We start from the raw sequence: 26738 nt of genomic DNA, 5'->3' as shown, positions 1-26738 counted from the left end.
GCCCAAAAGACTTTCTCCTGCCAGATGAAAAGTACACCAAAACAACAAACCTCTGCAGCCTGATTTTACCCACAGGATCCCAGCTCTGCCGCCCTTTGCACCCCGGAGTCCGCCTGCAAACACGAGCTGATCTGTCCCATCGCAGTCCTGCAAACACGAGCTGATCTGTCCCATCGCAGACTCGGGCTGATAGGGGACCCGGAGGAGAGGCTGAGCTGGATTTGCGCATCTCAGGGTTTGTTTTTGGAAGGCGCAGGAGTTCCAAACAGGGCAGCGAGAGGTTTGGATTTCATTTTCACCCTAAGGCCGGGTGTGTGTTCCTCTGACAACCTGAGGCTGTCACTGTCAAAGCCAGCGCGGCTGCCTCGCATCACAAACAGAAAGGCAGCTGGGGAAGGAGAGCCGGTTAGGTATTTTTGGAGGATTTTTTTCGGGGGCAGCACTAACCTGTGTTGTCTGAATCCTCTGAAGGCGACCCCGGGCTCCAGTCCCCGCGCTCGCTGCCGGCCGTTTCCTGCGGGTGCTGCATGTGACCCTGCACTTCCTCATGCACCTTCCCCGCGGCCTCTCCGCTCGGGCCATGTGATAACATCCCCCCGCGGCCACTCCACTCCGGGGAGCCCTCTGCAGCCGGGGCGGTCCGCCCCAAAGGTGGCCGCAGGCATCCCCGGGGCACGGGGAGAGGAGCGGGCCTGGGGGGAGGCGGAGGGAGAGCCCTGTCTGTGCGCCTGGCACTGGTGACTGACTCCCCGAGGAGGGAACGGGGAAAGGCAGAGGCAGACTCTGGGGTTCCGGGGGGCCCCCTTTTGGGGTCGGGGAGGCAGCTGAGAAGGGGTGCACCGCCCAGCGGATTTGGGTGCTCACTTGTCCCCGGTCCTGGGTTCAGGCCTGGGCCCCTGCCCTCCAGCAGAAGCAGGAGGATGAGGAAAGGCAGGTGGCATGCGCCCAGGATGTCTGTGGGCTCCCCTTCTGAGGGAGCCACCACAAAGGAGCACACCCAGGGCTCAGCTCACATCTCTGGGTCCTGCGGGGACACCCGGAATTCCCTGGGACAGTCTCAAGTCCACAGCCAATCTGTTCAGTCCTGCTGTCAGACAGCGTGCCCCGATTCTCGGTTCAGCAGACAAAGGCAGGATACTCTTCGCCCCGCCAGCAAAGGGCTGATGCCCACGTCTTCCTGTGGGATGATGGGGGTTCCAGGTGGCACTGTGAGCCCTGGCTATGGGGGCCTGAGGCTGGCCTGGCAAGAGATTGGGGCCTGAATGTGCCCCTCTGTGTGTCCAAGGGGGTGTGGAGAGCTGAGGCAGGACCCAGCACGAAGCCCAGGGTGCTATGTCTGGTCTCCCTGTTCCTGTGGTCAGTGCTCTCTTTCCTTGTAAAATTCCCCTCACTCTCCGGGCTCCACACGCACCGAATTGGTGGATGTAGGAGGTGGTGTGTGGGAGTGAAATGATGTCCGCACCAGGGAGTATCTGCAATTTGTACAACTGGACTCAGCGCAGAAACCCTAACGTGTTTCTGTTTGGCTTTCTCGGGATAATTTTCCCCCCAAATGCTTTTAAAAGGATTTCTTGGTTTGTTTTTTAGAAAGGTAACTGTAGACCATCTCACTGTTCCAAGGCTTGAAAACATCCCCCTCTAATTCCCCAGTGACGTTTTCCATGGGCGAACACCAAGTGAGAAAACGAGTCCTGAGAGTCGGAACTTTGGACGACAGGAAAGCCTTGACGTCTCACCGCATGCTTGCATTTCTGGCTTTGGAAACGCGGAGAAGTGTTTTACCATTGTGACAACTGAGGGCTGGTTTTCTGATTGAACTGTACAGTCAGATTAGCTGTTTGAGTCAGGATGGCTATAAGCGTGGCGTAAGCGTAATGGTGAAATGTTGCCATCTTGGAAAAACAAAATACTACATAGATGAGAAATAATAATGGCTCCATATGAATGTATTCAGAAGTGTCACATTCTGCTGAAGCTGCCGGTTCAATTTTTCAACTAAGCAGTTGCATGTGTTCTACTTAAGCCAGGCTTGGTGTGGAATTTTTAAAGGTCTGAACAAAATGCTTTATAACTTTCCTTTGAAATCCCTAAGCTGGTGTCCTGTCCATGAGGTAGTTGTTGTTGTTCTTCTTCTTCCTCTCTCTCTCTCTCTCTCTCTTTCTTCCTGTTTAGGCATTTAAAAATTTTAATAAACTTTATTTTTTTTAGAACAGTTGCAGGTGATTAGAAAAATAAAGAAGATAATATAGAATCCCCTCCCTTCATGCACACAATCTCCCTCGCCGCTATTAAAAACCTTACCTTTAGAAGGTTATATGAGTAGCAATTAATAAACCAATACTGGTACATTATGATGAACTAAGGCCCATAGTTTATTTAGATTTTTCTAAGTTTCCCCCCTAATGTCTTTTTCTGTCCCCGGAACCAGTCCAGGACATCCCATTACATTTAGTCATCATGTTGCCTTGTGATTGTGACAGTTTCTTAGATTTTCCTTTTTTTTTTTTAATCATCGACAGTTTTGAGCACTGGTCAGGCATTTTGTAGAATGTCCCACATTTGGGATTTGTCTTCTGATGTTTTTCTTATGATAAGACTGGAGCTATGGGTTATTTGGAGTAAAACCACAGAGGTAAAGTGCCATTTCAATCACATATCAAGCCTATATATCAGCAACATAAGTTAATACTGTTGATGTTGGCCTCGATTGCCCGAGGTAGCATGTGTCTGGTTTCTCCGTTGTAAAGGGGTCCCACCCCTTTCCATACTGTACCCGTTAGAAGGAAAACCATGAGGGTGGAGGGCCTATGTAAGTTATTCGGAATTCTTCTGCATGGAAGAGTTGTCTCTTTTACCTACTTATTCATTTATTCAAACTTTTATTTATATCAGTGTGGCTTTATTTGTTTATTTTAGGTTATAATTCAACACTGTTTTGTTGTTCCACCTTTGGCCACTGGGAGCGCTCTCAGTTGATCCATGGGCTCCTGGGACACGCTTCTAGCCACTTTGTGTTTTGCTTTCTGTTTGTGAGCACTTCCTTAAGTTCTGGCAATACAAGATGCTCCAGTCTTACTGTGTGCAGCACTTCCCCAGCTGTCCGGGACTTTTCTGTCTTCACAGAAGAGAATGAAAGAAAATAACTATGGGGCTGAGAAAAAAATTTTTTTTGCCTTTAATTTTCATCAGTTCTGCCATACGTATTAGTAAAAAAAAAAATTTTTTTTATTGGTTTCATAAAATTAGTGCTGGCCTTTATCAGAGAGCAAACACCAAAATACTGAGTGAAATTCCAAGATGCATGTTTTCGTTGGCAATGTGTTTCCCTTCATATTTTAACATTCCTGATGTCAAAGTTGCCTGTTAAAATCATATCTCCACCCCCCCCCCCATATGTCATTAACGTGATGGTGTACCTTGCAGTTGATGGTGTCTTAGGAAGGGAGAAAGTAGAGCAATCAGTTCTTGTTTGAACCAGAGACATCAATTAACTACTTTCACCTATTTTTCCCCCTACCGAACATATATGTTGATTAAAGAGGTTTGATGTGTAGCATCTACAGACATTAAAACAACCCATGATTTTTACCTACTCCCATACCTATTCTACTTTTGCCTCAAACCACAAATTCTCAAGTCCTAAATACAGATAAGAGGTGGGCATTACATTTTCAATTTTTTTTCCTGTGTTTACTATCTGACTCCTTATATGTTTACCTTTCAAGCTCTCACGAATCCATCATCACACCTGAGGATCCTATGGTGACACCGAAGGGTTGTGAGAATGACACTTCACTCCTGCTAATGAAGAGGAAAAGCCTTTACAGACCAGGGAGGACTCCTGGATTCTGCCTTTCCCACTCAGGGAAGCCAACTGACTGCTGATTGGCAGAACTGGCCAGGATCTTCTCTCCAGCTCATGACCGGACCACTTACTGCTTTGGGGGCATCATGTTTCATAGAAGTTTTCTCTTAACAGACAGAGTCGTGTCTGACCATTCACCATGGGCATATCTCACAGCCACAATGACAATCTTTTCATCCAGGTAGGCGGAACTTAGCTACTGGAAACACTATTTTCTGTCTCACTCCTGGGTAAAATGTACTAAGCTACTGAGAGTGCCCTAATCATCTCACCAACACCCAGAAGAGACTGGCAGGAGATGCTGCGCTGATTTGCTAGGAAACTATTGACCAACCCCTTACCACAGGTCAAGTACGGAGCTAAATGCTTTCCATATTAGTACTTCTGAAATATATATATTTTATTGATTTTTTTACAGGGAGGAAAGGAGAGAGATAGAGAGTTAGAAACATTGATGAGAGAAACATTTTTTTTCATTTATTAGCTTCTTAAGTTACAGCTGCTTCCTGCACACCCCCTACTGGGTTTGTGCCCACAACCAAGGTACATGCTCTTGACTGGAATAGAATCTGGGATCCTTGAGTCCACAGGCCAACACTCTATCCACTGAGCCAAACCGGTGAGGGCTCCATATTAGTACATTAGTTTAATTCTCACTGTAATCCTGAGAGGTAGGTATTGTGATCACCACTTTTTGGAAAAGGTAACCAAGTTGGAGAGGCTAAATCATCTATCCAGGGCCCTTTGATAAGGTTGAAGCCAATGTGCAAATTCAGTTCTGCCTGACACCAGACACGCAGTCTGCTGCTGCTCTTTGTGGTCGAAAGGTTTACCATCTACAGCTCATAAACAGGCACTTTACTGAATATAGTCCTGTTCTCTAATTATTTTCTGAACATGCTTTTCACCTCAATCAAACCTAAGTGGCAATTAAGGACAGGGATAGTTTCTTTAATACCATTAACTCAGCTTTCCAAGCTCATTCCAGCAGCTTTCCCATAAACCCCGCACTTCTGCCTTATTGCCAATCTGTTTTTCTAATTTATTAGAAAACGTAATATTTCTAGTAAAGGTAATTAATTTACATTTGTTATTTCTCTCCACTGACTTTGTCCTGCTTTGTTTTTCGTTTATTAGCTTCTTAAGTTACAAACTCACTTTGTTTCTTTTCAGTCCTTTTAAAAAAAAAGCCTTTTTATCTAAGTACACTTTTAGTCCTGTACCACACATCTCAAGGCATTGTATTTTCATCGTTAATTTTTAAATAGCCTATAATTTGAGTAGTGATTTCCTGTTTGACCCAAGAATTATTTAAAAGGGTCATATTGTAGTTTCAAAAGCTTGGATGGAGGTAGGGAGAGGAGCCATCTTCTATTAATTTTCAATGCTATGTTATTATCATATGTAGCCAGTATGTCTACTTCCTGGTTAATTGTAAAGTTTCTTTTTAGTCTAGTAGTCCTCAACTCTTGTAAATGCTCCAGGGTCTTTTAAAAAACTGTGCCCATTTTCTATTTGTTAGATTAGGCCCGTGGTCGGCAAACATGTGCCTCTTTGGCCTCTTGAGTGTGCCTCTTCCAAAAAACACCATGGCCTGGGCCAGTCTATTTTGAAGAAGTGACGTTAGAAGAAGTTTAACTTTTAAAAATTTGGCTCTCAAAAGAAATTTCAATCGTTGTACTATTGATATTTGGCTCTGCTGACTAATGAGTTTGCCGATCACTGGATTAGGTCAATAACAAAAGCAAATCTCTTGTTCCTACTTATATCTGTTCACTTGATCAAATTCAGAAAGCATTTTTGTTAAAGTCTCCCACTATGATTACGAAAACTTTGTGTTTGTAAATTATTTATTTATATTTTTATTTATATTGTTTTAGTTGCCTTTTTAATAAAACTTGCTTTATCTAATCCAGCGCTAAGAAGTTCAGTGCATGAAAGTTCATTATTATTTTTAAAGTATATTTTATTGATTTTTTACAGAGAGGAAGGGAGAGGGATAGAGAGTTAGAAACATTGATGAGAGAGAAACATCGATCAGCTGCCTCCTGCACACCTCCCACGGGGGATGTGCCCACAACCAAGGTACATGCCCTTGACTGGAATCAAACCTGGAACCATTTAGTCCGCAGGCTGACGTTCTATATCCACTGAGCCAAACCAGTCAGGGCAAAGATTCATTATAATTGAATCTTCTTCTGGCCCACAAGTACAGGCCCGAAACCAAGCAGGAGAAGAAGCAGCGGCTGCTGGCCCGGGCCGAGAAAAAAGCTGCCGGCAAAGGGGATGTGCCCACCAAGAGGTCTCCTGTCCTGCGAGAAGGGGTGAACACGGTCACCACGCTGGTGGAGAACAAGAAGGCCCAGCTGGTGGTGATAGCGCACGACGTGGACCCCATCGAGCTGGTGGTCTTCCTGCCCGCCCTGTGCCGGAAGATGGGGGTCCCCTACTGCATCATCAAGGGGACGGCCAGGCTGGGCCGCCTCGTCCACAGGAAGACCTGCACCACTGTTGCCTTCACACAGGTTAACTCGGAAGACAAGGGAGCTCTGGCTAAGCTGGTGGAAGCCATCCGGACCAACTACAACGACAGATATGATGAGATCCGCCGCCACTGAGGAGGCAACGTGCTGGGTCCAAAGTTGGTGGCTCGCATCGCCAAGCTGGAGAAGGCCAAGGCTAAGGAGCTGGCCACTAAGCTGGGCTAAGTGTGCACTGTTGTTTCTGTACATAAAAGTAATAAAAATTCTCCTCAGCCAGCGTCTTGGAAAAAAAAAATTTGAATCTTCTTGTCTGACTTATTTCTCTTATTCTTTTATGTCTTATTTAATATTTTTTACATTTAATCCTACACTTTTTAATATTAATATTACCATCCTATTTTTGTTTTGTTTGTTAGCATTCACAAACCTATCCCTTTATTTTTTTCCTTTCTGTGTATTTTTTGTGTACATATGACCCCTAAGACAGTATATAGCTAAATTATCTTTTTAATCAATCTGAGTCACTGATTTTATTAAAGGAATTTAACCTATTCACATTTATTATTATATGTTACCTTATTCCTACCACTTATCACATGTATTCTATTATTGTTTTCTTCTTGTTTTGCCCTTTTTCTTGTTGTTTACCAATTGGCCATGCTTTTATTATTGTAGCACCCTCTACCCTGACTGTGTGTGTGTGTATATGTGTGTGTGTGTGTGTATATGTATATGTGTGTGTATGTGTGTGTTAAAATATTGAATGATTTAGAAATCCTACCTTTTCTTTTTTCTAAAGATCAAATACACTAACAGAAAACTACACAGCAGGATCCACTAATTGGTAATATCAGTACATTGTTTGGAGAAATTTAGTGGTAAATTCATGTTAATAACAATAATAAATTGTGTGTTCAGGACATTACACAGGCAACAGAAACCCTTTTAAAAGCATATGCTGCCAGGTCTCCATTCATTTCCCTTCCCATTTTCTATGAAGAAGACTGGCTACAGCTCTCACAAATCATGTGGACCTGTGTAGGCTAGAGGGAGAGCTAAGAGCCCCGGGCCGAGGACATAGCCAAGAACACCCAGGGAATGCTGCTGCAAACTCTGGACTCTGAGACAGGCAAGCAATCCAGAGAGCTGGAGCAGAATCTGCAGAAGGGAAGCTGGCAGGGCGGGTTTCCTGCTATCTTACTTCCAGTCACTAGAAGTCATTATCCACTAAGGAATCTATTCTAGAATTAGGTAAGAGCTTAACTGTAAGGTCATAAGAATGTAGACATATCCTCTAAAGAGTTGAGGAATTCAGATGAGAAAGTAATGTTGCTAGACTTGCTCAGAGACTAGACTGTTGTGTTTCCTAAGGTCTGGTTATGAAAGCAAAAGAATCAACAATAATCCACACTTTTTTGTTGATGTTGTTAAAAAAAAAAATGAGGTGGTTTCTATCTTTTTAAAACTGTCATATCAGTGCATGGGGAAGGGGAAAATCTGGCTATAAAATACGTAAGCAGGTAATGTTCATGCATGTTTGTATATGTGTTTGAATGAAGGTTAACATTAAAATTTAATATTTAATTTTTCATGGAAAATCCTAGGATAGTGGGAAGGAGGGAATAGGGATAAAGGTGTAGCAACTGAAGACATGCTGGTTAATTTCAATTTATTGGACTGAGATCCTGGTTTGGACTACAAAGAAGATGTGATACACTACTTGAAAAGGGTGTTTCTGTTCTAACATAACATTAAACATTTAATTTAGCTGCAAAAACATTTTATGGATTAAATGTTATTTTTAATCATTCTCATAATACAAAAGGGAAGACCAAGGGAAGACCAAGAGTTGAAGAGTCTGGTACAAAGTGAGTCAGTGATGGAACTGGGACTTAAACCTCAAGCTTCTGACTCCAAGTCTGGTGTCACTTCCAGGAGACACCAACACTGCATCCTTGCTGCTCTGTCTCCGGAGGAAGACGGACCCCTGCACACCATGTTGGGCAGAGAGGAACTGCAGGGAGGCCCGCCCTTGGCAGTCAGTGCTTCACAATGTAGGTCAGACAGTCCAGTCAGACCCCAGAGCAATGGTTTCTACATGGTTCCTGGGGGACTTGGGGAGCACTAAGTCATGTCAAAGGCTTTCCTCGTTAGCTTTCATGCAAAAAGACACCCTATACCACTTTCTGAGCCCTTGGAGCAGCTAAAAAGAAGATGAGAGGTCAAGAAAGTTCTCTTGCTGATGCACTGCATTCTGGTACATTTGTTTATGCCATTGTAATGTCATCTAAGCCAGAATTATTCTGGCCAGCTGTCTTCAAAGCCAGAGCCCTCGCAGAGTCATTCATCTTTGGCATCGTAGAGGGCCTGATGCCAACAACTAAATTGGCCCTTTCCAGTATCATGCAGCTCAATTTCCAAATAACTAGGCCAAATAACTCATCTTTGTTGTTGATCAAAGCATTGAAAGGGTATGGCAAATTTCCTTGTTCATAAGACTAACTAGGGACACAAAGAAAGCTTCACCACTCATCCGGTGTACGTTTTAAGTAAATACAGAACTCCAGAGGTAGAAGACAGTGCTAAGGACTGAGACACTCTCACACAAGGGCTGCTCCCTTCTGTTAGGCTGAACACCAAGTAGGAGAATACAAGTCAATGGAAACAATTCCAAAGTATTCCCAGGGCCCAAGGAGAGATTTGTGGCTCTGATTCGGGAGTTATGCTTTCCTCACACACATGCATAACATGAAACCAAGAGAACACTTAATTAATTGCCTATATTTGCACAGTCTTCCTACTCAGATGCATCCCTCCTTTTCCATATTAAAGAGCACAGAGAATAGGGCCGAATTGGTAAACAAGCTATGTCACTGCTAAAGGAAGGCTTCAAATTACCTGGGTTCAAATCCCAAATCCATTACTTACTAGTTGCAGTGAATTGCTTTATTTATTTATTTTTTTGGATCCCCAGTTTTCTCATCTGTAACAGGGACATAATTTTATGAGCATTGAATGTGAGGGCACAAAGAGCGTAGCCAGTGCAGTGCATAAATGGTGGCTGCGGTTAGTAGGTGGACATTTTATTATCAGAAAATTCTATATTAGAATATTCTCACAAGAAGCGCAGAGCCTAGCAATGAGTTTTATTTCTGAGGGAGCTGTGCCTGCAGGAAATAAGGGATATTCGGGAATAAGGATGAGTGGAGCTAAAGGTCCTCCAGTCACCCTAGAGAGACACAGCCCGTCCAGGAAGCAGAACAGGAAATTCATATGGATATATTGAGCCTGGAGGTGGAATAGCATTTATACTTCTATATTTGGAAGAGTTGGATATATTTGTGTCTGATCAAAAATAAGGAGGAAAATGGAATGTGAATTATATCTTCGTAATTTTTTTTTTAATGAGGAAAGCTTCATGGCCAGTGAAACAGGATGTGGATGAGAGTTACAAAGAGAGGGTTAGCAGTGGCCGTGAGTGTAGGTAGAATAGAGGCTACATAGAAGCTGTTTATGTGGAGTGCAGTGTAAAACCTTTAAGCCATGCCTTTTAAAAAACTTAGATTGAAGAGATAATGTTATTCTTCAAGGGTTTCTGATGTTTTCCTTGAACGAGACTCCAAATGAGAATGAGAATCTGGACCCCATGGGGTCTCAGGATTTATTCAGGTCAATCAGAGTGTGGATCGCATCCGGTTGAGCAACATCAAACCCAACCACATGTGTTTATCACGTATTTCCTGGATTATGATTTGGACTTTGAAGTGGCTAGAGACACGCTAAATCACATGATTCTGTAAATGAGGTAAAAGATAAGCATCTTTCAATATCGTATCAATTACTCACAGTCATTCTGAATGGGCAACACCACATTTTGTATATCAGCATCCATTATTTCCTTTGCCTTCAAGAAACTTCCGGAAATAATGGTGGTGCTCTGAGAGATACCTAAAAGAAAGCTATGTACTGCTTACTGAACTACTGTTGTGTATGTCTCAATGATATATTACAGTACTGAAAGCAACATCATATCCACCAGTTAACTTCCAAGGACAAATTTGTGTATAAAAGTGATCAAACATGTCTGCATCTAGTAACCTAAGTGTAATTATGAAAATTTTATAAAACTGCACTTTGACCTTGAAGCACTATGGATCATTAGTGACAGTGACAGAAATAGCCACAGAATAGGAGTTAATAAAATATTACAGAGTTGATTATGGTTTTTGTTTTTAATAAATTATATTTCCCTGTTTTTAGAAAATTACCCCCATGAACTATAATATTCATCAGAGCATTTTGAAATTTTTAGTAACTAGACTTTATAGGTATGAAGCTTTCCTAAGCAATGAGGAATATGCAGGGGGAAAATAAGTTGTGATGAGTAGTATACTACTAAATGTATAAATTCAGCTTAAAAATTTATAGAGCTTGATTCAAGACAAAGACATAAGGTTATAAAACCAAACAAACAAAGCAAAGCAACACCACCACCATCCTGAGTTGTTGTGCACAATGAACTGTCTCATGCTATCCAAATTGTTAAAAGAACAAACAAAACAAATTAAAAATCCAGGAACCCTTAATAAAATTGTGCAAACTGTGTGGACTGACACACCTTGGGATTCCATTTCTCATCTGTGCAGTTACATAAGATGCTTATTTTACTTACATAAATCCAACCCTTATACTTGAAAAAGACAGATAGAAAATTTAAAGTGACAGCCAGTGTGCTCCCAGAGTATCCTGAGACAGCAGACATAAACCTGCCGTGGTCACTACCGGGCCACACCAGGTGTGATTCCAGTCTTGAAAAACACATATTTTCCAAATGCCAGGGCCCACAACTGGCAGCCCGCCACTTCATCTGGAGGTCAAGCAAGGAAATGGCAATCAAGAGTGATTCTGAATAGATGTGATTTCTATCTTAGCCACAACCGAAGCCTGAACTTCACCCCTGCTCTGGATCAGATCAGTCAATCTCAACTTGGTTCCTCCTGTCCTGGCGGCAGCAGCTCAGAAATTGCTGCTGCAGTGACTTTGAGGCTCGGTTATAAACCACATTTCCTCTGGGAAGCCCCTCCCCTGTGTTCTCTTCCACTGAGTTAATGTGAGAGAGATTTTTTTGGTTTGATGGGAAATAAAGATGGGAGAGAGGTTTTTTTTGTTTTGTTTTGAACAGAACCCTTTTATTGTCCAGCACCTGAGATGGTTTCATCTCTCTATAAAGGGGACAGGAAGTTTGGGGCATAATCTTCACACACGAGAATGTGCTACTAGAACAACCAGGCCCACAGCCTGCTTTTCCATCCCATTAAAAATACCCGGAACAATATGTAGCAAAACAAGTAAATGACTTGCCATCTCTCAGCACATCTCTAAAGAAAAGACTGACATGGCACCTTGGAGAGAAGTGGCTTGTCTCCTGTAATGCAATCTTGGCCTTGGTTTGGGGGTCAGCCTCTTCTTTCCAGACTCTCCCAGGTAGAGCCACGCCCCTCACTCCATTGGTCTATACACCACTCCCCACGGGTCCATCTCCTCCTGGGAGGGAGAAAGGACCTTGGCACCTTGCAGGTGTCTGCTGAATGAATGAAAGATAGCCGCCTCCCAACACCAGATCAGAAGACTTCCTCATTCTCAAATCCACCGTCCAGTTCACCAGTTTTATAAATGGTCTGCTCTGTGTATGCACAACGCATAAGAGCTTAAAAAAAAAAAAATACTGATTTGGATTCTAAGTTAACTTGTCTAGTAATTTATAGATTTTAAGGCTAAAACTGGATATAAAACTCCCTTTGTTCCTCCTTCTACAGTCTCCTATCTGCTGAGGAGTTTCCTGGACCTTCCCCTTTCACCGAATCATCATGCCATCCAACTGCTCTGCTCAAAAGATTAGCTTCTCAATTTTCCTTTTAGGATTAAACATAAATAGCACATCTCCTGACAATATTTTCAGCAAGATAGAGTCTTGAACAAATGAAAGCACCCAATCTACTACCTTCAGCCATATCTGTGCTAGGGATCTTTGTTCTGGTTCCACATGCCCATGGCTCTCTTCCGAAGGATGGGCAGTGAGAAATGTCCACAGGCCGTGCGAACTCGGGCGTGATCTCCACACAACTTGCATGAAACCAACACCATGACCAACTTATGTGTACAGAGACAGCCTAACTGCCTGGCATCACATGTGCTGTGGACTGGCTACCCCTGACCTCAGAGCATAACTTTTGACTGACAGGGTGCTGTCACTCTAAGTTGCTGCTGGATGAAAAGTCGGTATTGGAAAGAATAAAGATGTCTTCACTCAGCCTCTCAGACGGGATACACCCTATGATCTGCCACACCCTGATTTTCAAAAACTCAGCCTGAATTATCTGCTCATAAAGAGACCATTAAACTGCTTCCAAATGGAAGTTCGAAGACTGTTATTACATTACAGTTCAGCTGCTTCTAAATGACTAGCTACCGCAGGCCCTAACGGCCCAATCTTCCTGTATATGCTCATGTTGCTTTGTAAATGCTCTTACTAGCAATGGACTATTAGCATGATCCATTAACCTAAAATAATTATGTGTATCAACAGTATTATCTTTTTATTTTAAAAAAACAACCCTAAGTGCTTTTTAATGCACTAATTCATAATCATTGAGGAGAACTGTTATTTCTATGTTAGTGGTGGTGACTGTGATAGCAGTAACACACCCTTTCAAGCAAATTCTACAATTGCAGAAGAGTTTGCTTTGTGGCCTTCCACCATGGGTCTCAGTTCAATAAATATCTGTCAGCCGATTAGCTAATGGCCCATGTTATCTTGTATGGAAAAAAATAGCAGTAATATGGCATGTTTTGATGGACCAGCTGGCTCTTACAGTCAAGATCTTATAAACACATGTTATATGGTAACAACCCAAGATATGAAGCCAGGCCACCTTGCTGGGTAAGTGCTCCAGGTAACTATTGCTGTGTAGCCAACAACCCCAAAACTTAGCTGCATAACGCAACCACTTCATTTTCCTCATGGACCACTTGGGTCAGGGATTCAGAAATGCCATGGTGGAGACACTCTTCTGTGTCCCATAACATCTTGCCGAGCTCACTGACAAATGGGGGCTAGGATACTAGGGTCGGAAGATCCACTTCCAGGAGGGTTTCTTCAATGATGTCTTGTGCGGGGCCGGGAAGGCTAAAGTGATATTAAATAGAGAAGGTAACCAGAGCTCGGGATGGCAGGACACACACAGGCTTTATTGGAGGGAAGAGTACCCCTGCTGGCTGCTTCCACAGAGAGGGATGGAAGAGAGCGAGGGCTGGGGTACAAGTACCTTTAAGGATAGGGGATGGGGCCTAGGGCACTCAGCACACGCTGATTGGTGATTAGGAACCTAGGGACTTAGGAATCGGGAGCTTAGGGTATTTGGCAGGTGCTGATGGGTGGTTCAGAGCTCAGCAATGTCTGGCCGCAGGTGGGGTTTACGTCTGTCCATCAACTAGAGGAAGGGAGGATCTATCATAAAGGGTGGGCTCAACCAAGACTGTCCACTAGAGCATGTGGCCTTCCCATCACCCGGCCGGACTTCTTACTCGGTGGATCAAGTCTCCAAAAGCAAGTGTTCCTAATGAGCAAGGCAGAAGTGGCCTAGCCCTGGAAGTCACACAGGGCCACTTCTGCCCTCTCTCTCGGCCAATGTAGTGACAATCTCCCTGCCCCACGAGATTCAAAGAAAAGAGCCACAGATCCATGCCGAGAACCAATCCCAGCATGTAGTAATTACAAGAGTTTTACCAAAGGGTTGGTGAAGCTTGGGGAGCTCAACAGGGTTGAGTCACATGTAGTTTACCTGTTGGAAACGGCTAAAAGGCACTTCCCCCCAAACCTGAATAGGATGATTGTTAACTGCCAACAGCTCAGGGCATTTTATTGCCTCCTGCTGGCCAAACACCTGAACAACTGTAGGCTATTCCCAAAACTGACAGTCTCTGTAAACCCTTTGATATTATACCCTTTGAAGTGTATATTTCCATCTTGCCTTAGGACAGGTGGTGTGAATAAAAGCACGGGGTCCTTGATCAAGACAGAGTCTTCTAGCTCCTTCAGCTGGAAGTTCCTCTGACCCCTAATGCCTACCAAAAATACTTTTCGTCCATGGACTCCTTCTTAATCATCTACACAGCCCTTTCTCCAGAATGCTGAACCATTTGTAAGGCTGGGGAAAGAACTCCGGCAGATCCACCTCTTATTAGCAGAGTGTCAATATATTTGCAGTCATGTTGTCAAACACTCACAGTGTCTTCAGTTTCCTGTGGTCTGGTGTACCAACAATTTCAATTTGAACTGTCATATACACTGAGTGGCCAGATTATTATGACCTCTGAATGCATGATAATCTGGCCACTCAGTGTATATCCTATATAATACAAGGCTAATATATGCAAATTGTCCCCTCGACCAGGAATTCGACCAGCAGGCAGGCCAGCCAACCGCCTATGTTTCCTCTCCCTGGCCAGGCTGGCTGCACGCCATCCATGCACAAATTCATGCATGGGACAATCAATATATAACTCTGTAACTAATAATAAACATGTTGTTGTTGTTGTTAATCCTCACCCAAGGATATTTTTCCCATTGATTTTCTTTTTCCTTCTTTTTTTGAGAAATGGAAGGGAGGGAGGGAGAGAAAGAAGAGACACATCAATGTGAGAGATACAAATCAATTGGTCGCCTCCTGTACGTACCCTGACTGGGGCCAGGGATCAAACCGGCAACCCAGGTACATGCCCTTGACAAGAATTGTGCCTTTGGTGTATCAGCCAACACACTAACCACTGAGAACATCGGCCAGGGCTAAAAATAAACATTTATTGAGCATTTACTATGTCCCAGACACTGAGCTAAGTCACTGACATTTGTATGTTATTTAATGCTCAACAGTCCTTTGGGAGTATTACTGAACCCATTTTACAAATAAGGAAATTGAGCTTCAGGGAGGCCAATTAATAACAAAGTTGATAAAATCAGTGAGTGGCAGAGAGTGGATTCACACCTAGATATGTTTGACCTCCACACCTATGATCTTAGCCACTGCATCTTATAATATGGTGCTTTTGATGAATGTGGCTCTCCTACCACTCTACCCCTGTGACCTGACAAAGTTTCTCTGGACACAAAAAGAGAATGCAGGCTCAGCCTCCGGAAGACGGGCAGTGCTTGCACCCCTGCTCTCCTGACAGAAGACAGCCCTGCCTCCAGCAAGGCCCACTCACAGACATGGCAGCGTGGAAGTCGGAGTTCCTGTGCTCCACAGCCTCTCCCGGCAGATGATGGTCCCTTTAAAAACCTGCCTCAAAAAATCCCCTTCAAAAAAGTCCTCTATTTCCCTGAAGAGAAAATTCAAATAGAGTTCTCCCATATCCAATACATGAGAGAGGCCGTTTTTAATCGTTTAAATTATTTATCCTCCATTGTTTAATGCTTTATACCATTCCTCCATGCATAATTTATTATACCATTTATGTGTATTAAAAATTGATCATGCTCCCTCTCCATTCTCTCAGGCTACAGATATGTCTCTGTCAGATCACTTGGAAATAGACATTTGTAAAAAAAAATTTTTTTCACTTTAATGGTTTGTTATGCCTCTTTCTTTTCGTAGGGTTACTTTTCTTTGACAAAAGGGCTAGAAGTTGCCTTAAGATAGTAACTGCTCATTTTCTTTATTAGATAACTAGTCCCGCCCCCACCTTGAATTGGGCTGCACCTGTGACTTGCTTTAACCAAAAGAGAGCTGCAGAAGGGACACCCTGCTGGTTCTGTGCCTGAGCCTTCAGAAGGCCGTCAGCTTGTGCTTCTGTGACCCTAACCACCACGTAAAAAGCCCAGTGACCCTGCTGAAGAGGCCCCTTGGAGGGTGAGAGGTCTGACACTACATGGAGAACTAGAGAAGCCCAGCCGCCAGTGCTTCCCACGATGTCCTGTCCCCGGTAACCTCCCATTTGAACGCCACCCGGTCTGGTTAAAGCAAGCACAGCGGGAGAGCTGCACAGCTGAGCCCACCCCGCCTGGACTGCAGATTCACAAACCATTAAATGCTGTCTTAAGCCACTACGTTTGGCTTCCTTTGTCACATAGTAACATTTAACAGATAAACTAAATATATGAGTAAAAGGGAATAAGAACTTCTTTCTCAGGGTAAATTTCATGAAAAGATCAGTCCATGCTTCTAGCAGGCATGTCCAAGAAAACAGCAACAGAATTTCAAAGAGATCGAGAACTCAGACCACCAGCTTCCTGTGCCATTTTCTTTGGTTCTAAGACATTTTCCAATGAAAAGATTTTCCTTTTTTTTTTTTTTTTTTTTTTTTTTTTTTTTTTTTTTAAGGATTCCTGGTCTGACAGACAGTTAAGGAGTCCAACCAAGTCTGCTATGTGAATATTACCACATGAATGGAAACTAGACCCTGGCCAGCCCATCCTGATGTTCCATTTCCTCTTATCACCAGCAGTGTAGATCCCCAGCTGAGGCTGAGGGCAGGGGTGCTGCTGTGTGCAGGGAGAGGAACACTGTGGAGGCTTCTGGCTTAGTTGCGCTGGTCACTAAATGTTCACTTCTGTGGGGAAAGTCACCTGAGGAACAGAATGGCCAAATTTGACTAGTAGACTGACATGATTAGTAGAAATAAACAGCTATCTATGCCTTAGCCCAGGCATGCAATCACACACACACACACACACACACACACACACACACAATATCGATGTTCCATGGAGACAGCTGATGCACATCCAGGATGTGGCTAGACTATTTAAAAAACTGTGCACGTTTGCAGAATGAGGACAAAGGCTGCTACATTTATGGTGGCTTGGTGGAACTTTGGATTGCTACTCCCAATAACTGCTGCTCTTTTAGAGAGGAAAAGAATCATTATAGAACACAGAATGCCAAGAATATTTCCTAACAGTTTACACTGGACTAATGCTTTGAATTTTCTGAATGATCTCTTATAGGTAAAATTATCAATGTATTTTTTTTTTAAATATATCACGTCTTCTAAAACTATCCCCAGTGAATTAAATCGTACGTGGTGGAGACTAATGTAAAGAGTGGACTTAGGAAAAACCTGGTAGTGTGAAGGTTACATGTTTAGAAAGAGAAGAATCAGTTCCCGGTGTTTGCAAAGCTCCAGACACCAAGCAAGAGAAACAGAACCTTATGCGTGCACGTCCATGACCTGCCAGTCGGTGACGCTGAGCACGAACCCCTTTCAAAGTGCTGAGAGAGAGCAAGCGCTGGACTTAAACATGGGAACTATTTCCCATTCATTTTTTTTTTTGCCCCTACATACGGGTGGTCCTTGGGACCCAACAACCCCAGAGGGAAAACCGTTCTCTAACTTCTCTTCTGCTTTGGTCCCTTCTGGCTGTGACGTGACCATGGAGAGGGGTCAGGACACCCAGGCAGTGGAAGTGAGCGGAGCACCCAGGTTTACCCTCTAGGAGAGAGAAAAGGCTACAGAACAGCAGGAAGTTTTGCCATAGAAGCAACTGGGAACTCATCCTGGAGAAGCCAATCATCTCAGACACAATAAGGAGGAAATAAAGGGGCACTGTGCTCGCAGGGGGCGGCGGCTCATGCTCCTTATGAGCCAGGCACTAGGCTGGGCCCGTTACCCCGGTTTTATTTGGTAAGTGCTAAACCAGTGTTTATGGGGTGGGTGGAGGTGTAATGAAGGCAGGGAAGTAATATGCAGAAAGGAGACATGACCCTGGTAATGGGACAAGGCGAGGCGGGAAAGCAGGGTGCAGAGGGTCTTCACAGAGCCTCAGGAGTTGGGGGGGGGAGGGGGCGGGAGACAAGGCTCCCGGCAGAGACCATGGTCACACAACCGACCCAAGCCCGAGATGGTCTGACCCAGTGGCTTCGAATCACAGCGAAGTTCATGCCGTGCACCACGTTTCTGCGGAACGGAACTGTGCGGAATCCCATAGCGTCCTCTCTCCCTGAACGGGGCAAACCAGCGAGGCGCCTCGGAAAAGGACAGCGTTGTTCAAACCTTGTTCTGTCGGGGGTGGAGGTGGGGGGGGGGGTATAGAGCCCCTCCCAGAGGACCACAAAAGGCAGGTGCACCCTACTTTACCTGGGAAAGCTTTGCTTCTTTAAAAAAAAAAAAAAAAAAATTGAGCTCTCTGCTGGAAAAACACACACAAACCGAAAACTGCGGCCGTGAATCTGAGCGGCAGTCCCACCGTTAACTAGCGGTGTGTCCTCTCACGTCATTTGTCTCCCGGGCCTGTTTCAGCATTGGAAAAACGAAGGTATTCGTAAAGCTGCCCTTCCGTGGTCATTCTGAGGATCTAATGAGATAGACTGTGTGGAGACACTTGGAAATTATGTCACAGATGCAGGCTTTAGGAACTATAAAAGGTAAATTTTTCAAAAGAAACTTCTCCATAAGTCAACGGGGAGTTTCAAAGGAGGCTGTTTTTGTTGTTGTTGTTTTGTTTTGGTTTTTTTTGTTTTATTTTTGTTCCCTGTGTTTATATGGACAAAATCTATGGCTGTCTCAGAGGAAAAACATTATTTAAAGAAGCTACTTAGTGCTCAGCACAATTTCTCTCTGGTGCTCTAAACTTCTAGGGTCTGGCCTAAAATGCTGGTAGAAGTGCTGCAAAACACAGAAAATAAATTAACACCACCAACTCCCATGTCCGAGACTTAAGAGTGAGGGTGTAGGCAGGAAGGCTTACATGGGGTCAGAGGTTTAGGACTGGAAGGGCCTTCGGGATCACCAACCTCCATTTCACAGACGAGCTGACTGGGAACTCCAGGTGGGAGGTGACTGATCCAATCACATCAGCGGCTGTGGGACTCCACCGCACACCCAGCACTTGTCCCCGGCAAGAAGCCTGAGCAATGGCAGACTCCTGGAACCCAATTCCCACCCATCAAGAGTCCGTGTGGAGTCAGCTCAGCTTCCCCAGAACCCCTGAACGCACTCTGTCCTCAGAAGCATCCGGAGCAGTGGCATTTCCACCCTGGCCTGCGGGGAGGGCGAGCCACATCCTGGTTGGCCCTGGACAGTCCATGGGTATGCCTTGTCCCAGCATCATTATGAATAGTGCTCCCCGGCCTCTCATAAGCGTCTGATTTGGACTGCAAATCACACAGCACTCTGTGCTTTTCTGGGAGGAACTGGGGGCCCTAGGCTAGAACTGCTCTCCGAGAGCTCGTTTGGAACCAAGAGAGAGGTGATAACTGTCCTCAAGTATTTATAGGCCCATCCTGTGGCTGCAAGGATTAGGACATGGACCACCATGTGGAAAGGTTAGTGTTAGGGTTAGGGTGGAATTCCACAGGGGTGGAAGTCTTCAGTAGAAGGAAGAGCACTCTAAATGCTTTCTGGAGCCAGCCTGCCTGGGTTCAAATCCTGGTTCTGCCAATGTGACCTCAGGCAGGCCACCCGCCTAACTTTTTTGTGCTTCAGTTTCTTCACTGGTAAAATAAAAATAATAAAAGGAGATCAGGTACATAGGGAGTACTCCATAACCATTCGCCCCTACTGTTACTATTGTTGTTGGGCAGGTGGTGGGTGTTCCCAGAGTAGAGGCTCTCACACGTGGACTAGAGGATTGTGGGAGAGGACAATCTGCACATGCTCAGCTGACATCAGAGAGGCCGTGCTAACTTGGTGAACTGAATGGGTCTGCTCAGTGCTCGAGGTGGAGTGTGTCAGTGGGAGAGGATCGCCCCTGATGAGGCCGTCACTCCAGGCTGAGCAACCTGGAGAAGCACCTCGTTCAGGACTGTGAAGGGTGGGAAACACAGCCACAGCAGAATATAGTGATTCAGAGCGTGGGGCTATCAGACTGCCTGCTTTGAATCCTGGCTCACCCACTTTCTAGCTGGGCATTCTGGACAAGTCACTTAACCACTCTGTGCCTCTGTTTTCTACACAGTAGTCCTATATAATAAAAGGCTAATATGCAAATAGACCAAATGGTGGAAAGACCAGTCGTTATGACATGCTCTGACCACCAGAGGGTAGACACTCAACACAGGAGCTGCCCCATGGTAGTCAGTGTGCTCCCACAGGGGGAATACTGGTCAGCCAGAAGCCGGGCTCAGGGCTGGGGAGGGCAACGGCAGAGGCAGGAGCCTCTCCTGCCTCCGTGGCAGTCGGACATCCCCGAGGGCTCCTGGATGCAAGAGGGCACGGGCCGGGCTGAGGGCCCCCCCGCCAAGTACACGGATTCTGTGCACACGGCCTCTAGTGTGATCTCATAGAGGAGTAAATGCTTAAAGCCAGTGCCTGATGGACATTGTTACTGCGATGTCAGTGCCAATCCCTGAAGCTTGCAGCTGGAGCCCCTGAACGGAGGTGGGAACTGAAGCCGGGAGGGAGGAGCCTGCCCAAAGTCTCAAGGCCTAGAACACACTTTCCTCTCCTCTTTGTCCAGTGCTGCAGCCCAGCCCAGGGCAGAGGGAGTTGTCCATTCTTCCAAGCCCCGGGGGCAGCTCATTGGTGTTGGGGCTGCGGAAGTGAGGGAGCTGGGCTCAGGATGGGAGGCCAGGCTGCAGCAGGAGGAGCTGGGGCACCCTGATGGGAAGAGCAGGTGTGAGTTAGGGAGCGAGGCATGAGCTCAGAGCTAGGCAGTGGTGCGGTGGAAACAAGAGTGACTTTATTAAAACACACATCTGATGGTAGCCACTGGCTAGAACCCTAGTCCAGTCCTTAGGGTGCACTGGGCCCTGGCCTACATCTCCAACTGCGTCCTTCGCTCTCTCCCACAGCCACACTCTCCCTTTGTCTGGACTCGGTCAACTTACTCTCACCTCAGGGCCTTTGCAGTGGACATTCCCTTTGCCTGACGCACGTTCTCTCCAGGTATCCGTGTCTGACTCCTTGTCATTTATATCTCAGTTCTCAGAAACTTTCCTGGACAGCTGTATCTCCAGTAGTATCCCCAACATCCTCTTCCCATCGTCTGTCAGCCTTTTTCTTAGCACATCTCACACTTAATTATCCAAGTAATTAATATAAGTATGAATTATGCATTCATTTATCTAATAGCTATTTGTTTGCTTGTTTACTATCTGTTTCTCCCTTCTGGGACACAAGCAACTCTCAATAGTGAGCACAGCCGAGACCTGTCTGGCTCAGTGGATAGAGCGTCGCCCTGCGGACTGAAGGTTCCCAGGTTCGATTCCGGTCAAGGACATGTACCTTGGTTGCGGGCACATGCCCAGTAGGGGGTGTGCAAGAGGCGGCTGATCGATGATTCTCTCTCATCGATGTTTCTAACTCTCTATCCCTCTCTCTTCCTCTCTGTAAAAAATCAATAAAATATATATTTTTAAAAATAGTGAGCACACATGTTTGCTGAGTGAATACGTAAGAGCAGGCTGCAGAGGAGTGAGGTTTGGTGGTGACTGCCTTGTGAGAAGGGAGCGTGATTGGTCAGCGGGAGCAGGATGTCCGGGTGGGTGTGGCTGCAGCTGCCTTAGAGACCAGAGGCGGGCTATGCTGCCCGCCCTGCAGAGGAAGGCGGGGCCTCAGAACAGCCGGGTGAATGGTTTTCCTCTTCTCGGCAGAGGGGGGCGCTGCCTCGCTGGCTGGCACAGGGCACCTCGCCGGGCCAGCTGAATGCTGCAGACACTCCCAGCAGGAGCAGGCCTGCACTCTCGCTCTCTCTGGGATTGGGCACTTCAGACCGTTAGCACCTCTCAGACAGGAGGCAGGTGAAGAGAATCGAGCGTTCGTAAATGCCTCCAGTTTACAAAACTCCAGAGCAGCTCCGGAGAGGAACATGGGACCTAAACATGCCTGATTATGGCTCCCTACGGCGGCACGGGTAGCTGCTTTAAAATAGTCCAGAAACCATAGGAGGAAAAGCGTAAGTGTAGAATTACAACCATATCCAAAGCCAAGCAGAGCTAATCGGAGTGTTCTGAGACAGGGCGACCAGACGTGTGAGGTCCCGATAAGTGCTTCTATCTTTATGTCGTTTGATTCCCAGCCCTCGACAGCAGCAAGCCCTGGGGAAGCAAGCCAGAGTCGTAAATGTGTTTTCTCCGAGGGAATTCCAGGGCCTCTCAGACCAGAAGGCTCTGCACTGGAGATCCAGCAACAAAACAAAACAAAAAGGAATGTGGTTCCTGCTAAGAGTCTTTGGCTATCGATCAGCCTACTGTATGGAGTTTGAAAGGTATTTTTCCAGGAAGTATTTGGAAGAGATATTGGGGGTCTGTGAGAACATGGACGAAACAGTTTTAACAAGTTTTGGTAAATGTTTACAGATTCCCAATTACTCAGGTTTCATTTCTAGGAAGAATATTCTTTACAAATTAATGTTTGTCTTAACGTTGGAGGGGATTAGGCAGTAGGGAGGTTAGAGACCGGTGAAAGGAGGACAAAAGGCATTTCTCTATAAGTATGCCCTGCAGTGAGCTCCTTCCCAGGAATTACGGTCAGGAGGGAAGAGGAAGGGATGGAGGGAATGAGGTCTTTCGGGCCCGTGCTGGGAACCCGGCCCAGAGGAGGCTCTGCGACTAGAAAGAGTCACTGTCTTGACCTGAATTTCAGAGTCAATGCCACCAGTTCATAGGAATTATGGCTCAACCGCTACCAAAACCCCCAAGGAGCTCAGAAGAGGAACATGAGTAAAGGGCTACCTCGGCAGAGAAGAAACTAATAAAACATTTTCCCCTTCAAAAGCCCAGGGCTAATGTTTCCCAATTCAGCTTTCAACTAACGGCAGCCATTAATAGTCCTCCTTTGGACAGACCAGAGAGAAAGATGACAATAAATGTGGGGACAAAACTCAGGAATCCATGTTCCTCCCCAGCCTCCAGCCAAAGGCTTCCAGGGGAGAGAGGCAGTGAGCTCAGCACTTGCTCTGTTTTTAGCAGGACTTCGCCTCCCAAATATCCCTCACCCGGTGCACACCCCAGGGACAGCCGGAGAGCAACCTGCCCGGGCGATTCCAGATAGGAGCGTGCGCGGTGGAAGGAAAACACATGCAGTTTTTTGTCTTTTTGTCTCCTCTGGCTGAGCTCAGCAGCACAAGTGCCTTGGATGATCTAGAAATTGCTTCCATATGTGGGCACGGGAAAGCATGTGCTCATTGGCCGCCTGAGAAAGAGGCTGGGGCAGCCTCTCCTTCCGGCCAGGGAGTGCTTCTCAGGCAGAGAGAGCCGCGGGGTGTTTGAGCCGAGGGAGATCACGGGGAGCATCTCTCCCCGATTCAGAGATGCGGAAACTGAGGCCCAAGGTCACACACTGGCAAAGCTGCAGCTAGTGCCCGGGGCTCTCTGCCTGCTTTTCTTAGTTTTGAATGCTCTTTGACGTTTATTTACTTATTTATTCTTTATTGTTTAAAGCACATGTGTCAAACACAAGGCCCTCGGGCCAAATCCGTCCCGCCAGGCCTTGCAATGTGGCCCGCACCGCGCTGTCATCACTGCACTCCGCTGTGTTTCCATCACAATGACAGTTTATGACTGTTCAGTAAACTATTCGGCCTGCGATTTAGGCTGGATTTTAGATTTTGGCCTCTTCTCTGATTGAGTTCAACACCCCTAGTAAAGGATTACATTTACTTTTTAGTTGTTTTTTGTTTGTTTGTTTGTTTTTTTATTGTTGACACTATTACAAATGTCCCTCATCTTCTCCCTTCCCCACTAGATTTGGTCTTACCCAAGAGTGTTCTTTCTCTTAAATACATAACTAAGCAAATTATTAAACACAGACTTGCCTAGGTCAGTGGTCGGCAAACTCAGTAGTCAACAGAGCCAGATATCAACAGTACAACGATTGAAATTTCCTTTGAGAGCCAAACTTTTTAAACTTAATCTTCTTCTAACACCACTTCTTCAAGTCTCTTCTTCAAGTCTTCTTCAAAAGAGACTTGCCCAGACTTGCTGTGGTATTTTGTGGAAGAGCCACAGTCAAGGGGCCAAAGAGCCGCATGTGGCTCTGGAGCCACAGTTTGCCAACCACAGGCCTAGGTGGGCCTGCCATCCCTGACACAGCCAAGGGGCCAAGGCCACCTGTTCTGTGGCTGGATCCCTAGGATTCTGTGACGAATACACCTTGTCCTCAGTTCCCAGTGGTCCCTAGCCATCTTCTCTGGGGTCAGGTCATGTCAAACTTGAATGAATATCTAAAATACACAGCCATCACCTTGAGGTTAAGTGTGTCCACTTTTAGGGGTGTTTCCTGAGTACAAGCTCTTGAAGGGATGTGACCTTCTCATTTGGAAAGAAACCATCCTATTTTTCTCAAGTTACATATCATCTTTTCCTCTCCACTTTGCAAACACCTGCTTCCCCTACCCTCCCTCCCCAACCTTCCTCCTGCCACACACACACACACACACACACCAATTGCCTGAAAGAAGGACTGTAGCTAATTGAGTTTAGCAGCAGGACGGCACGTTGGGATGTGGGCCGGCAGGCCTAGGACCAAAGGCCTGCACATGGGGCCAGATGCTGACAGGAAGCCAGGCTTCGGGGTGCAGGGGCCTCCTTTCACTCCGCCCGGGCCCCCTGCCAGGTCTCCACGGCCCCAGACCACTGCTCGGCCTCACTGCCCCGTGAGTGCAGGGGTGGCTCAGCATGTGAAACAAAGGCTCCATTTAGGATTCAACAGAGAGTAGTCTGCAAGCGCCCTCCTTTCGAGAGGAATCCCCCAACCCCGAACTTGGGTGATTCAAGCCCGGATCACATCATCTCGAACTGCCGGCCCCCGGGTGAAGGAGGGCAGCTTCAGAGGCGGCCATGGGAAGTCAGAATGACGCTCAAGTTCCCAGCTCGGCAGCACCTGCTGGCCAAACACCTCACCCACTTCTCTTTTCCAAGCACAGTGCCCCAAACTTGTCCCAGGCTCACTTACAGGTCAAACCTGACAAACCTCAACTTTGTAAAGGCCTGCTTTGCTGAGGATCTGAAACCCACATGGGTTTAGCAGTTCTACCCTATAACTCAGACTTTGGGGGGGGGGGGGTGTCTTTCTTATCTGTCTTGTCACTTCTTATACCTCATAAATCAAGTATGTTAAAGTGCCCTTCAAAAAGCATCTTATTAATATTACCACAAATCATTAGGACTCTTTCTAGTCTAATTGTATTAATCAGATACAATTAGATAACATGTCTTTCAATAAATATTTACTAAACTAGAGGCCCAGTGCACAAATTCGTGTACAGGTAGGGTCCAGTCAGCCCGCCTGATTGGGGCTGATCAGGCCAGCTGGCCAGGGTGAGGGGATGCAAAAGGTTGGCTGGCCGGCCCCACCCCTGATCGGCTCCCTACCCCAATCACCTGCAGCCCCTTCCCCTGGCCGGTCCTGTACCCTGGTTGATCTCCTGGTCTAGGGGACAATTTGCATATTAGCCTTTTATTATATAGGACTAGGACCTGGTGCACAAAATTCATGCACGGGAGTGTGTGTCCCTCAGCCCAGCCTGCACCCTCTCCAATCTGGGACCCCTCAAGGGATGTCTGACTGCCCTACTGGGAATTGGCCTAAACTGCAGTCAGACATTCCTCTCACAATCCAGGACGGCTGGCTCCCAACTGCTCGCCTGCTTGCCAGCCTAATCACCTCCTAACCACTTCTGCCTGCCAGCCTAATCACCCGCTAACCACTCCCCTGCTAGCCTAATTGATGCCTAACTGCTCCCCTGCCAGCCTGATTGCCCCTAACTGCCCTCCCCTGCAGGCCTGGATTCCCCTCAACTGCCCTTCCCTGCAGGCCTGGTGCTCCCCAACTTCCCTCCTCTGCCGGCCTGATCACCCCTAACTGCCCTCCCCAATCAATGATTCTTTCTCATCGTTAATGTTTCTCTCTCCCTTCCTCTCTGAAATCAATAAACTATATTATGTATACACTAAAAATGTATTGCATTGGGTAAGAAGGGGATTGTTTTATAAAACTTTTGTTTCTATTATCTATCTATCTGCAATGGATCCCCATGAAAAACGTGGGTCAAAGTTCAAAAGGTTTCAAAACCCTGGTTTAGACGATGCATGCTTGCTTTTGCTGTGTTTTAACTCTATAAAGCACGTGCATCCTCCTACATTTACATTTTCCCTCTTAAAAATATTTTTGACTCTGGAAAGCATTGAAGGGACCCACTCTCCTGTTTTCCTAGGCCCCAGAACACACAGTGCTGGGCTCCTCTGTAGAGAACTGAGCTTGTTTGTGCAGTTCTTCTGCCTCCAGTCCTTCCCATGCACCTCATGGGGGGAGGGGGAGGAGGAACTCAGCGTGTTCACTTATGCAACAGGGTTCGTTACAGCACACCCTGCCCTCTAGTTCCTCCAAGGAAGCAGCCCATTGCTGGTTTCATGGGAGTTCACAAGTTTCCTCTGCCGCTGAGGCAGTACGTC

The 26738-nt window shown here is 46.0% G+C and overlaps 2 protein-coding genes and 1 long non-coding RNA gene across 5 annotated transcripts in view; 2 read left to right on the top strand and 1 right to left on the bottom strand.

Annotated features, from left to right (window-relative positions):
* The window catches only part of WIPF1 (WAS/WASL interacting protein family member 1), a 104153-nt gene that overhangs the window by 63349 nt on the left and 14066 nt on the right, over window positions 1-26738 (bottom strand). The window lies entirely within an intron of this gene.
* Window positions 224-4307, top strand: LOC123651667. The gene is made up of 3 exons (XR_006740542.1): window positions 224-235; window positions 1588-2049; window positions 3726-4307. It is a non-coding gene; the product is annotated as an uncharacterized LOC123651667 (long non-coding RNA).
* LOC118709280 (60S ribosomal protein L7a-like) lies at window positions 6052-6573 on the top strand (the record flags this gene model as incomplete). The annotated part of the gene is given in 1 exon segment (XM_036421234.1): window positions 6052-6573. A coding segment is annotated over 1 exon segment (522 nt), but the record flags the coding sequence as incomplete, so codon positions are not given.

Source organism: Pipistrellus kuhlii, unplaced genomic scaffold (genome assembly GCF_014108245.1).
Source record: "Pipistrellus kuhlii isolate mPipKuh1 unplaced genomic scaffold, mPipKuh1.p scaffold_m20_p_7, whole genome shotgun sequence".
In the NCBI taxonomy this organism is placed as follows: domain Eukaryota; kingdom Metazoa; phylum Chordata; class Mammalia; order Chiroptera; family Vespertilionidae; genus Pipistrellus; species Pipistrellus kuhlii.
The sequence above is the reverse complement of the archived record's forward strand: the minus strand, read 5'-3'. Positions and strand labels throughout refer to the sequence as shown.